Source organism: Caretta caretta, chromosome 5 (genome assembly GCF_965140235.1).
Source record: "Caretta caretta isolate rCarCar2 chromosome 5, rCarCar1.hap1, whole genome shotgun sequence".
NCBI classification, from domain to species: domain Eukaryota; kingdom Metazoa; phylum Chordata; order Testudines; family Cheloniidae; genus Caretta; species Caretta caretta.
Window position 1 is genome coordinate 91,739,796 of NC_134210.1, and position 14,134 is coordinate 91,753,929.

The following is a 14,134-nucleotide window of genomic DNA, read 5'->3' on the forward strand; positions in this document are numbered from 1 at the left end:
ACAGGACAGGCCTAACAAAGAAAATAACAGAACGCCACTAGCGGTCACCTTCAGCCCCCAACTAAAACCCCTCCAACGCATTATTAAGGATCTACAACCTATCCTAAAGGATGACCCAACACTCTCACAAGTCTTGGGAGACAGGCCAGTCCTTGCCTACAGACAGCCCCGCAACCTGAAGCAAATACTCACCAACAACCACATACCACACAACAGAACCACTAACCCAGGAACTTATCCTTGCAACAAAGCCCGTTGCCAATTGTGCCCACATATCTATTCAGGGGACACCATCACAGGGCCTAATAACATCAGCCACACTATCAGAGGCTCGTTCACCTGCACATCCACCAATGTGATATATGCCATCATGTGCCAGCAATGCCCCTCTGCCATGTACATTGGTCAAACTGGACAGTCTCTACGTAAAAGAATAAATGGACACAAATCAGATGTCAAGAATTATAACATTCATAAACCAGTCGGAGAACACTTCAATCTCTCTGGTCACGCAATCACAGACATGAAGGTCGCTATCTTAAAACAAAAAAACTTCAAATCCAGACTCCAGCGAGAAACTGCTGAATTGGAATTCATTTGCAAATTGGATACTATTAATTTAGGCTTAAATAGAGACTGGGAGTGGCTAAGTCATTATGCAAGGTAGCCTGTTTCCTCTTGTTTTTTCCTACCCCCCCCCCCCCCCAGATGTTCTGGTTTAACTTGGATTTAAACTTGGAGAGTGGTCAGTTTAGATGAGCTATTACCAGCAGGAGAGTGAGTTTGTGTGTGTATGGGAGTGGGGGGGATGTGAGAAAACCTGGATCTATGCAGGAAATAGCCCGACTTGATTATGTAAAGAGTTGTCACTTTGGATGGGCTAGCACCAGCAGGAGAGTGAATTTGTGTGGGGGGGTGGAGGGTGAGAAAACCTGGATTTGTGCTGGAAATGGCCCACCTGTTGATCACTTTAGATAAGCTATTACCAGCAGGACAGTGGGGTGGGAGGAGGTATTGTTTCATATTCTCTGTGTGTATATAAAGTCTGCTGCAGTTTCCACGGTATACATCTGATGAAGTGAGCTGTAGCTCACGAAAGCTCATGCTCAAATAAATTGGTTAGTCTCTAAGGTGCCACAAGTACTCCTTTTCTTTTTAGTAAAAGAATGTTATTTTACTTTTTGATGAATCTTCTGGCTTTTAGTAGTTTTGGATCCTGTTCTTGTAACTTTCAAAACTTTAAAGTGATCCCCTTCAGATCTATCTACTTAGCCTGTAAGCTTTTGGGGAGAAGACTGTCTTCATGTGGTAAGATTTTTGTTTTGTTTTTTGATAGCATCTTCCACAACAGGGCCTCGATCCTGATTTGGGGTCTGGAGTACTAACTTAATATAAACACTAAACTCTCAGACAAGTATAGAACAACATTTCCATGAATATTAATTGTTTAAATCCAAGCAACCTTTTATGGAGTTTCCAGAGAGACAAACCCATTAACGATGCAGTTCTTATGGTAAAATCAGCACTTCTGGAGAGAACCATATATAAGCAATGGGCTATCAAATTGGTGCATTGTAACAATCAATCAAATCCTTTGAAATCCCTTTTGAGCTTTCTAGTCATTCCACATGGGAAGGTGTATGTTGAATTTACGGTTCCTTCATTTTAACAGTGTGGCTGCCTTAGGCTTCTGGCTTGAAAAATGACTTGCCTCTTCTACCTCAAACTGCCAAACCCCCCAGCTTAGTGACACTTTATGAAATAATTGGAATGAATGTTGCAATATGCTTTGCGCTATCTAATGTCATATTGTATAATCTTTCAGTGTTTGCAAGTAAGCAAACGAGTAGGCATCTAACTAAAGACAGAGAATAAGTTAAAAATGAAAGTTTCATTTTGCTTATAATTTGAGATGATATTAAGATAGATTTCAAATGTATATAAAGAACAAATATTTCATTTAACTCATGTGTCAGTGTGAATCATCCCTCTCTTGCCACCTCTTATCTTTGTCACAGATGAGAGATTTTTTGTCTTTTTCTAAATGCTATGTAAAAGGAGTAAAGGCTTCCCACGGCTTTGCTGGAGCCTCCCTTGAGAAGGGCTAACAGATAGCATTCCAATACATAGTGACACGGGGAGCGGAGGGGGCGGCTGAGAAAACCTGGATTTGTGCTGGAAATGGCCCAACTTGATTATCATACACATTGTAAGGAGAGTGATCACTTTAGATAAGCTATTAGCAGCAGGAGAGTGGGGTGGGAGGAGGTATTTTTTCATGCTTTGTGTGTATATAAAAAGATCTTCTACACTTTCCACAGTATGCATCCGATGAAGTGAGCTGTAGCTCACGAAAGCTTATGCTCAAATAAATTGGTTAGTCTCTAAGGTGCCACAAGTACTCCTTTTCTTTTTACACATTCCCATATGTCCCTTCACTTCATGCACTGGCTAAATTGTCACTGTATCTGTCTTTCTCTTTTGGCCTCTATCTCTTTGTTGTTTTTGTCATCTTCTGTGTTTCATTTTTATAAAGTTTTTTTCCCCTTTTGCTCCTCGTTCCCTGATGGCTTCCATTCCGTGTAGCTACACCAGGGGTGGGCAAACTATGGCCCAGGGGCCGCATCCAGCCCTCGAGCTCCTGCCGGGGAGCAGGGTCAGGGGCTTGCCTCACTCTGCGCAGCTCCGAGAAGCAGTGGCATGTCCCCCCTCCGGCTCTTATGTGTAAGGGCAGCCAGGGGGCTCTGCGTGCTGCCGCCGCAGCTCCCATTGGCCAGGAACCATGGCCAATGGGAGCTGCAGGGGTGGTGCCTGTGGACAGGGCAGTGCACAGAGCCGCCTAGCCAAAGCTTCGCGTAGGAGCCAGAGGGGAGACATGCCGCTGCTTCTGGGAGCTGCTTGAGGTAAGTACCACCCAGAGCCTGCACCCTGACCTCCTCCTGCGCCCCAACCCCCTGCCCCAGTCCTGATCCCCCTCCCACCCTCTGAATCCCTCGGTCCCAACCTGGAGTACCCTCCCACAACCCGAACTCCTCATTTCTGGCCCCACCCCAGAGCTTTCACCCCCTCCCGCACCCCAACCTCTAATTTTGTGACCATTTATGGCCTGCCATACAAATTCCATACGCAGATGTGGCCTACAGGCCAAAAAGTTTGCCCATCCCTGAGCTACACAGTGCCTGTGGTGGCCCCCTGGGTCTGTGCTGTAGATTTTTTGATCCTATGCCAAATGCAGTGAAACCAGTGGGGAGAGATGCTTTAGCTGGCTGACTTCTGTATGACGGTGCCACAGTCCCCCTGCACATGAAGTGCTCCCATTGCCAGCTGGCTGTATTTAAGGCTTTGTTGTTCCAATTAAGCCACACCTGGTTTTTTTACAGCTGGGAGGGAAGGCAGGTGTCTTTCAAGAAACCACACTATTTCCTGTTGCCGCAATGACAGGACAGATATCAGGTTATACAATATTATCTCGCATTGCTTCTGTCCTGCTTGCCATTCAAACCCTAAAGTAGTCTGGCACTTTGTGCATTCTCCCACCCCTCTTGAGGATGGGGAAAGAAAAAAGAAAAGGCGTTGCTTAATTGGAACAACAAAACCTTAAACATTGTGCCAACTATTTTAAAAGCAGGCTCTACTAGGGCATTGTAATACTGGTAAGCAGTAAAATCAATTTCTCTGCTGTTCACTTGCTGCTGACGTCCTCTTTCACCCTCTCTGTGATTTGGTTTACTTCCATCCGTAGATCTGCTGGGAATTTCCACCATCATTAAATACTTAATAAGGTAGACACTGGGAATTGGATCCCATTGGGATAGCAAGTTAACTAGTTGGTCTCTTTATTAAAAACACACCTATTCAGAGAATGTACAAAAAATTAATAGAAAATCCATCCCATTCAAATTGGGGCAATTGTTATACTTATAAGAAGCATATGGGATCTTTATAGGGGAGAAGGCAGCACACCGCATTTATTGAGAATACAACAGTTAGTATATGCTTTTCAATCACACACACACACAGTCCTGCCAGTTGATGTGTATAGTTACCAGTCCAGAGTCTGGATCAATCTAGTGGCTAGCCAGATTGGTCACAGAGGGGAGCGGGGCTCTGTCGGTTGCGATCCGATGCTCCTGGAGTGTGGCAAGACGAACCCAAAGTCCCATGGCCAAGCACCCTGTTCTTATAGTCTTTTTTCTCCGTTGAAGTCTATGGATTTTGCTGTGTCACTTTGTGACTGCAAAAAGAAAAGGAGTACTTGTAGCACCTTAGAGACTAACAAATTTATTTGAGCATAAGCTTTCGTGAGCTACAGCTCACTGCATCCGATGCATTCAGTGGAAACCTGATTGCTTTTTCATTGTTCTTAAGATCCAAGGATTTGGGTCTGTGTTCACCTATGCAAATTGGTGAGGATTTTTATCAAGCCTTCCCCAGGAAAGGAGGTATAGGGTTTGGGAGGATTTTGGGGGGAAAGATGTTTCCAAGCGGGCTCTTTCCCTGTTATATATTTGTTAGACGCTTGGTGGTGGCAGCAATAAAGTCCAGGGGCAAAAGGTAAAATAGTTTGTACCTTGGGGAAGTTTTAATCTAAGCTGGTAAAAATAAGATTAGGGGGTTTTTCATGCAGGTCCCCACATCTGTACCCTAGAGTTCAGAGTGGGGAAGGAACCTTGACATGGTTACTTCTTAATTGGTGTATCTTGTGATGTAAACATTCCAATACACCTCTGAGAGGGTCATCCTGTCCTGGTTCTGATTTAATTGATTGTCCTGTCTTTAGGGGTGCCAGCCTTCACCTCAGGGTCGTTAATCTTCCCTTCCTTCATTATGGATGCGCGTTGATGATTCTCTGGTGTTGTTAAGTCTCTTCACTCCTTCTTCCTTGACCATCTGGCTATAACAATGGCCTTCACACCTTATCTTTTCCTGATGCATACATTCCTCATTCACACAGTCTTTTACAGAGACCTTTGAGAATACAAATAGTGTCAGTTTATTTTGAATCTCCTTTACATAGACACAATACAAGATCCTGTTTGTCTTACTAAACCTTAAAACAAAGAAATGTATATTTAACTAGAGTGCCTAATTTGTAATACATATAGGAAACCATAGTAGACATTATAACTTATCCTAAAACAAAAGGGTGACCATAATCCCAGTCATAAGGATTGTTCAGGTCTGTTCCTGTCTTAATATCAGTACAGACACTGGCAGTCTGTCAGATGCATTTCTACCAATGTCCCAGAGGGTCATTCCTTTCTGTTATTCAAATAGAATGGCTGGTAAAATGAAATCAAGACATATATTAGTACCTCTATTCTTGTAGTACAATTATAAAACCTACTCCTACACAGTGTCCCAAAAGTCTGTTTGCTATCCTTACCCACTGCATCAGGCTCACTTCTGTTTGTGAAATTCCAGCACCACACAGCATCTTAGATGTAGCTTCTTTCAGAGAAGATACTTTATTCTGTGATGGTTGTCTTTGATTTGATTCTCGAGTTATTTGGTACAAGTAGTATAATGGATGTTCAGGCTGTAGAAAATTTACTATTCTGTCTATTACAGTATGCCTTGAGATTCCAATTGAAACTGGGGCTCTGTTGTGCTAGACCTCGTATGGGCATTAAGAACAGACCCTATCTTGTGAAGTACACTGAGAGCTGTAGTTATGGGCAGCTGTTTTTCCCCACATAATGTGATCATTTCTCTTTGCTCTTAGATTTATCAAAATATTCCATTTTATAGAAACAGCACTGGGTGCCAAAATGAAGTAATTCCTATCTGGTTTGGCATGACATAATTGTTAAGTATCTTACAACTATGAGATTGTTATACTTCCAGACTACAGACCAAGCGTTAGCAGTGTGTGGTCTGAACCTGCATACCTTACGAATTAAATGTGCGCATTTAAGTCAATTGATGTTTTACCTCAATGCTTAAGAACTTCAGGATTGTCCCTAAAATAGTCACATCTGATTTAATAGCTTTTTTCCTCCACTTCCAAAAGAAAGAGGTTCATATTTAATGCTGAACCTAACTCCCCAATTATTTTGGCTACTACATGATCTTTGGTAAGATCTCTAGCTATTTAGAGATCCTTGAAATGTCAAGACACAACATTGTTGACTGAAGAACCGCAATGTGATGAAACAGATTATTCTAACTGCTGCATCTAAATGCTGAGAACAAATCTCTGGGATTAAAAATTAAATAACAATCCAAATAGAAAGCTGATACCTGTAGTGTAATGTTGGTTGAGGCACAGGAAATTCAGTTTCTTTCTCAAAAGGAGAGCTGACACCTTAAATCTGAGGTTGGTTAAAGCAAAGGAAGTGCATCTCCTGTCCAACCTGAATGCATGAGAAAGACAGAACTTTCAGAACTGTAAAGTGGGTTATATTTATTTATTCGAAGTTGTGTAGTTCAACAATGGATTGGCAAGTTATAAAACTTTCCAGCAGGCAACTTCCAGTATCAGGAAAACATTGGTTCTAATTTAGAGAATGCAGGTATCTTCTGGGGGGTGGAGAAAGATATATTAGTAAAAATATTTATTTAGCTGCGATACTATAACAATTGTCTTTCTTCCGGGTCAACTTTTTGTGTTCTTTGTTTTTGTGCATTTAAGGGGGAAAACAATGTTTCATTCACTTATTTTGTTGTTTTGGTCTTTTAAAATAAGATGATGTGAAGTGTGAGGAATGCATTCAAAGGAGCAGATCTAATATGTAATGAATAGCCCCATTTAGAGCAATTTAATCTTTTTTTCAAATGAAAAGTCATGCCTTTCTGGTATGTAATCTACATTTTACGTCTGTCAAATAATCTCACACAGATTACTAGAACTAAGGAATTAATTCACTGATCAACACATTCTTTCCGTCATGATAGTGGATTAGTATGTGTATATTAACTTCCCTATGACATTAGTAATTTGTCTATTTGTGATGGCTGTGTTTTCCAGTGAAATAAACAAGCAACTATTTAATTTTTTTATGGATTTAATGATAACTAAATTAAAAACTCAAAGCTAATTTTGAGTGCTAAAACTATACATGAAACGATATGACACTTTTTAAGCATTTTTTAAAGTCACTAAACTAAGCATGTTTTTCAAAATTCTCAAATAGGCAGCTGTTTTTCCCTTTAGGGCTTTCATATACCAAGAGGTATCCTAAGGCAGCTCTTCACATCTGACCTAGGCAAGATGTTTAAATTCTGTCATTGTTCTGCTTTTCTCCTCATGCCTGCAAATAATACATGGCACATAGTGTAGCTTCATTCCCTGCCCTTTATGCAAATGCCAAACCTGCTCCACCAGAATCTACAACTTGCAAGAAAGGAAGCTTTAAATCTATCATTATGCAAGCACAGAAGAAGAGCAGAATATCAGGAAGAAACACTACTTTATATTTTCTCCTGATGAAAGGAGCTGTGTCACCAAGAAAAGAATCTGAAATTATACTAGCTTGGACAAATTTTAAAATGAAGGCCTAAGTCAGCCTACTGCATTGGGGACTAGACTGATCACCAACTGGGATGAGATACCAAAAAAATCTATCCCTTTCCTCCCTCTGCCAGTGGAGTAGCATTGCCCAGTTAGCATCCAACATTAGCTACTGCCAGTGAGGGGTTAACTGACTAGGTAGACAATGGCTTCTTCCAGTATGGTGGTTATTGTGGCTCTTTATTATCTCATCAGGCTTTTATGCAGTATTCCACACTGAAATCCAGTGAAATTTGTCGTAAAAACTGATGGCACAGTATGGCCTTGTGATCTTCAGGTTACAAATCCAGGAGAGAATGCTTTCCTTGCTGGGGATACTCCAATTCTTATTTACCCTAACTGAGCTATTGTAGAACCATAGCTGTTCTTGGTTCCAGTGAATGTCTGACCTACTCATAAAATTGTCTTTGCAAAGTAGTATGTAATGTGACTTATTTATTTTAATTTTACAGATTTCCACAGTCTTTTGAAATGGTCGGGCTAGGAAACAGCCGTCGAGGGATGAAATCTCCACCTCTTCTAATAGCTGCGCTTGTGGCTTGTATGATCGTTTTGGGTTTCAATTACTGGATTGCAAGTTCTCGCAATGTTGATCTACAGGTAGTATTCTTGTATTCCTTCCTGTATATTCAAATAGATATGGCTGCTAAAGGCATTTATTCTTGTGGACTGTATGAAAACAAACCAAAAACAGGACAAAACTTTGAGTTTGCTTTGTAAATCTCCACTCCTAATAGTTTCCCAGCAAAGGGGTGAAGAGAAGTATCTGAAAGGCATTGCACTTGCACTAGCCCCATTGAGGTAATTTTGCAGCTTTATACTGCTATTATCGCTCCATGAAAAACTTCCCTTGTTATTAAATATTCAAGTGTGGTGTTTGGTTGTGGATTGTTTTGTTGTTGGTGTTGTTGGTGTTCTTTCAGTACATCACCACTGAAACACCACATTTTTGTTCTTCATCAGCTATTGCCAACCTTTTTGTCTCCCAAAATTTTCCTTGCCTGCTCCTGCATTTGGGCTTAACAACTGCCCTTGATGCTCAGGACCTTATAGAGTTACATAAAGAGGCAAGCAGCAGTTGATATCGGGCAAGCTAAAATGCAAAGTAACTTTCCCAGATTTTATTTCTATCAGACATAAGAAAACCTCTTTTTACTTTTTCAGAGGGGTGTTTAAAAATGACACTTCGACAGTTTCCAAGGCAATGATGTTTTCTTAAGGAAGACTTTGACTGAGAAGCCTAAATTAGATTTCTCAGATTTACCTAATCTTGATGTGTGGAAATGCAGTGCAGAACAAATTACTGCAGTTATGCAAGACAGAATGAATGAATGCTTGGGGGCCATGTGGTCCTTGTTAGCTGAGCTGGGGCATTTTATAATGCTCATCAGACCCCACAATCTAACTGAGATTCAATGGGGCTCCATGTATGTGGTCTTAATTTCCTTTATAGACCTTGCTGAGGACTGGTGTCTTTGGCTGTTTTGCTGAGACGATGAATGTTCGCTCTTAAACTAGCTAATGAGGTTCTGCAGGGAGTCTGGCCACATGGATCTAATTGCAAGACTGATGTCTCTAAGCCAAGCTGCTCTTGAGTTATGACATTCTTCCTTCTTAACGTTGAAGTGAAATACCTCTGTGTTGTTTTTCCATTAACACCTTATCTGATTACTGTCACAGCTGCAGGATAACTGCACTTGTATCCCCCATTCCATGCTCCACTCCAGGAGTTCCCACTCAGGTCTCAGATCTCCAGCCATCACCTGTGTCTAGGTGAGCACCCTGACCCGCTCCCTTCTGACTAGGAGTGTTCCAAGGTTGCACGGCCCCTTGCCACATGCTATGATATCCCCAGCCAGCCTCTGTGCCTAGAGGCCAATGCCTGTGCTTTGCTTTCTCTCTGCGGGCTCTGAACTGTGTATTTCCAGCAGTTACCAGTTATCACATGACTCTTTCTAAGCAAGCACATGTATTCATAAGGTGAAAACGTTACAGAGAAAACACACACAAAATTCCACAAAAGTTCCTATACACATGCTAAAAGCAGAGGTCACCCATCAATCTTATGGGACCCTAGTAAGTCAAAGTCTTTCCAACCCTTCTGCAAGGGTTAGGGTCCTTAGACAGAAGGTCTTGTTTCAGTTTAAATACAGCCTTTTTAAGCCAAAATCCTTTTCTTTGTTTTCCTACTCTCTGGAAACTCAGTTTGAAGCAGTATATGCAAGGCGGGTAGTACCTCTCTGGAGATATTTATAATGAGAGTGATTCACTGTGATCACCCCCATTGTTTTAGTTCTTGTAGGAGCTATGGTACCCTTCCCGTGGAGTAGAACACAATCATACATACAAGCCCTGGCCCACAATGATACATAAATTTAATACAAGATGTTCCCCCAAGATACTATATGTAAGGACAATATCAGTCACAATTAACCCCACGTTTTCTTCTAAAAATGTCTCCCCTGGCAGAACAGCACACCAGAACTATGCTGGGTGGATTGGTTCATTTCTGGTGAAGTTGGGAGAGGAATGGTCAAACTGGGCTTGTAACAGAAAACTCACCACAACCTTGTCTATGGAACAGATGCTCGATCTTCAGAGTTTACTGAATTTTAACTGGATTGACAGCTCTAGAAACCAAAGTCCTCTTTTCCTGCAGAACTGGTACCATGCTGTGTCATGACTTAATGTCCGGATACATTTTTCACCACTGCTCTTCCAGTGTGTCTTCGCCCTTCTCTGAGGGCAGAATTTCATATCTTATAGGGTTAGTTCGGCTTCTATGCTCCTTCAGTCCCTGGCCTCTCTCTGGGAGTGGTTACCTATCCATTAAGACCTGGGTTGAGACCATTTAAGTCATGACACAGGCCACAAAACTGGTTACAGATGGTGAATCAAAAGTCATTACCATCCTGGTCACACTTGATTCAGTAACCTAGAGGTGAGTTTGCCATTATTGATTGCCTACGCTGTGCAGTACCTTTCCCCAAAGTAAATGTAAAATTCTTTACTTCCATTAAACCATCCCAGTGCCTTGGCAGCAGTTTGAAAAGAAGCACCATTCAGATCTTATGGGCTGGGCTGTACTTAGTCTTTACCATTACATTTTAAAACACACTTTCTATTTACTCACCCAGTTTCTTGGCAGGATTAAGATGGAATGAGTTTTCTCTGCTCCTGCGGTTTAATCTTGAGCATTTTTCTCTGTTTTTCCATTCTCTCATCTCCTATGGTAATTGCAGTGTAGGAGCTTAACCCCAGCTGCAAAGGGTAGGCAAGTGGCTTCTTTAAACGTGGCTCTGTCTAGCAGGGCATACTGTGGAGTAACAAGGCTAGAACTCTGCCCTTGAAAACTCAGTAGATAAAATGATTTTGATATATCCTGTTAGATTCCAGATTGAGTATAAAGTTCAGTCTGAGGCCATAGATGTTTTCATATGCTTGACAAATGCTGTTGAAATTTGTACACCCTCCTCCCCCAAATCTCTACTGATTCTGGAAGTTACACAGCTTAGAAGGAAGTATATAAATGACTCTTAGAGAACAAGCAACAGAACATATAAGGTGCCTTCAGAAAAATTGAATCAATTCTTAAAAAACAAACAAACCCAAAATCCCCAGACTTAAATTCCTTGACATTTTCTCTATATATGATGGTGATATTTCTTTTGTTGAATCTTCCACTGGTTCTCAGTATGGTCTTGAAGTGAGCCAGAAGAAAGTGTTAAATTTCCCATATTTATAAAGTTGGGTTCTTCACAAATATGTATCTTTGCCCTGCATTCATACACCACCTGCTGTGGTCTTACCTGATTACACAAAATAAGAAAGTCAGGCTGGGGCAGTACTTGTATGGGGGGTGGGAGGTTGGGTGGCTCTTTCAGAAATATCTATTGGTCATCTGAGTGGTGGTATTCTTTCCTCTGAGACCTAAACCCGTTCTGACCACTTAATCATTAAAGACCCTATGGCACTTTTTGCAAGGGTGGGGGTTTTAACTCTGGTGTCCAGCCAACTTGTAAATTTCAATCTCTACTGACACTCTTCATGCAGGTTTAGTTATAAGGTATATGTGGTATTTGCTCCCTGCCCTAAACTGTTCCATAAGGTTGCTGTGTGTGGTTAATCAGCTAGTGGGTTTCACTAGTGGATGAAGCGGCCTCTGAACAGAAATGGCATATTAGTTTGGAGACTACTTGTAGGCCATAGAGCTATCTTAAAGGTATTTTATATAGGGGCAATTCAAGAAACCTACAGACCTATATGCTGTAAAACACTAGCTTAAGCACTTTTATTTGGGTTGAAACATTTGGTTTTATTAATTATGCTAATAAAAGTATTTAAAGCTTTGCTTTGCCCTCAGTGTAAGTGTTGTCATTGTGCACACTTGGGTTCCCAAACAGACATAGAATTTAATTCTGCTCTGCCTGATTCTGGGACCAGAGCCTTTATAACCCTTAAATGTAATCAGTGACTAATTGGAAATTCTTAAAAATCAATAACCACTCAATGGATTAGGCAACAACTTTGAGATGAGGGGCACTCTGTAAATGCAATATAAAAAGTAGCCAGTGAAGACGAAGGTGGTACACTGAAAATCCATAACAGGTGAATCAGATTTTCTCTCCACAGAAAGTTTGAAGTTAGATCATGCAAAGAAATAATACTCCTGGTAACATTAACTAATAGGAACCATCTATATTTATCTCTTGTTTATCTGCCTCCTTTCAGAGTCGGATTATGGAACTAGAAAGGAAAGTCCGAAGGGCGGCAGCAGAGAGAGGGGCTGTTGAACTAAAAAAGAACGAATTCCAAGGAGAACTAGAGAAGCAGCGTGAACAGATTGATAAAATCCAGTCCCTCCATGGTTTTCAGATGGAAAATGTCAATAAAGTGCACCAGGATGAGAAGGTAGGACCTCTTCAAGTTATGCTGTTGACCTTAGTCTGAAGCTTTCTCATGTGTGGGATTCTTACCACACTATTTTCTGTAACGAAATAGGATTATTTAAATCTTTCAGCTAATACAAAAGCAATCATGCAGACATCAGTACCAGTGGCAAAATGTGCAGTACTCAAAAAAAGGAATTCTAATACAGATCTCTAGTATTCAGAGTTGTAAAAGAAATGATGAATAATTTTTAATGGCGAAAATAATCCTTCATGGGTGACAAAATGGGGGGCAATACATCAAAATCTGGTGTCTCATGGATGTGTTACATGCAGTTATAATATAACAAATATAGCACATGATGCTGTTGTTAAATAGCACTTTAAAAGTGACAGGTGGGATTTTCAGAAGTCCTTAGCATTGACCAAACTCTGCTCTTGTTTTGAAGTCAGTGATAAAAATAACTTAACCTGGCCTCATGATCCTGCGTTGGTCCTTTCTATGTCAAAAAACCTCTCTGTACATTGTTCATAATCATGATGGTAAATCCCAAAGTGTCATGGTCTCTTTGAAGGTTGAACACCACCTGGATCAATCTCTGGGTAGGTTCTTAAGGTGGTCTGGCTGGATATTCAGTTTATGTCCATCACTGCCAATCTTAGCATGCCACGGAAGATTTTGGTGCCCATGTGATCACCGGCCATGTAGGGGCTTTGCTTGGTAAACAAGCTTTAGAATTCATTGGTCTTCTATTCTAATAATATACCCATACCAAGAGGGCTGGTGAAATCCAGCTGGTGCTGATGGAGGTGGTTGCTGGGTTAAGCTTTGAATATCCTCATTTCTGATCTTGTCCCGCCACTTGCTATAGAACATCTGATGAATACCACAATAATTGAAAACATCAGTGCAGTGGTCTTCAGTCTTCCTCAGGACCTTCTTTTCACATGCAACAGCCTTTGTATAACTGTGGTTCTCTGCAGCTTCATGACAGGTCTGATGTCATGACATCACCACAGAGGCCGCTGCAGGGATGGAAACATGGCAGCATCTGCTGTTATAGGAGTGTTCACATCTTCCAACGTTGTCTTTGACTCTGCCCAAATATTTGACAGTTGTCACATGTTCGACATCTCATCCGGGTTGTAAACTCAAGCTGATGGCTGCTTGATGGTAATGTCCACAGACTTCATTTTAACTGAATAAAAAGACAGACTGATGTGCGCTGCTCTTTCCTGACCAGATTGGCCTGCAGCTGCAGCCATTCGCCAAACTGAGCCAACAAAATGATGTCATCAGCATATTCAAGATCTCAAAGTAGAATGGTGCTCAGCTTCCTGCCACTGACAGCTGCCTGCTCAAGCTTATCCACCAACCAGTCAATGCCGATATTGAACAACGATGGTGACAGGATGCAGCCTTGCTGAACAAACTCCCATGGAAATAGGAAACCATTCTCTTTATCTACCATTAATTTGAACAATGCTTTGCATTTCACTATAGAGTTCTTCTGTCAATGATGCTGTCTTCTCAGGGATGCAGTTTCATATTAGATCCCACAAACTTGCTAGATGCACTGAATCAAAGGCCAGATGGAAGTCTCTAAAAAACGCTGTGCATGCTTATTAGATTCAGCTATCTTCTCAACAGCTGCCTCAATGTAAAAGTCTGGTTGACAGTGGAATGACCAGGTCTAAAGCCACACTGAATCCCAGCACTTTACCACAAAGT

At 41.3% G+C, this 14,134-nt stretch overlaps 1 protein-coding gene across 2 annotated transcripts in view; it reads left to right on the plus strand.

Annotated features, from left to right (window-relative positions):
• The window catches only part of GOLM1 (golgi membrane protein 1), a 98,731-nt gene that overhangs the window by 44,977 nt on the left and 39,620 nt on the right, over window positions 1-14,134 (plus strand). For both annotated transcript variants that reach the window (XM_048849713.2, XM_048849714.2), the window contains exons 2-3: window positions 7,966-8,113; window positions 12,245-12,424. In XM_048849713.2, the coding sequence (XP_048705670.1) occupies window positions 7,966-8,113; window positions 12,245-12,424 (328 nt within the window). The remainder of the gene's footprint in view (window positions 1-7,965; window positions 8,114-12,244; window positions 12,425-14,134) is intronic.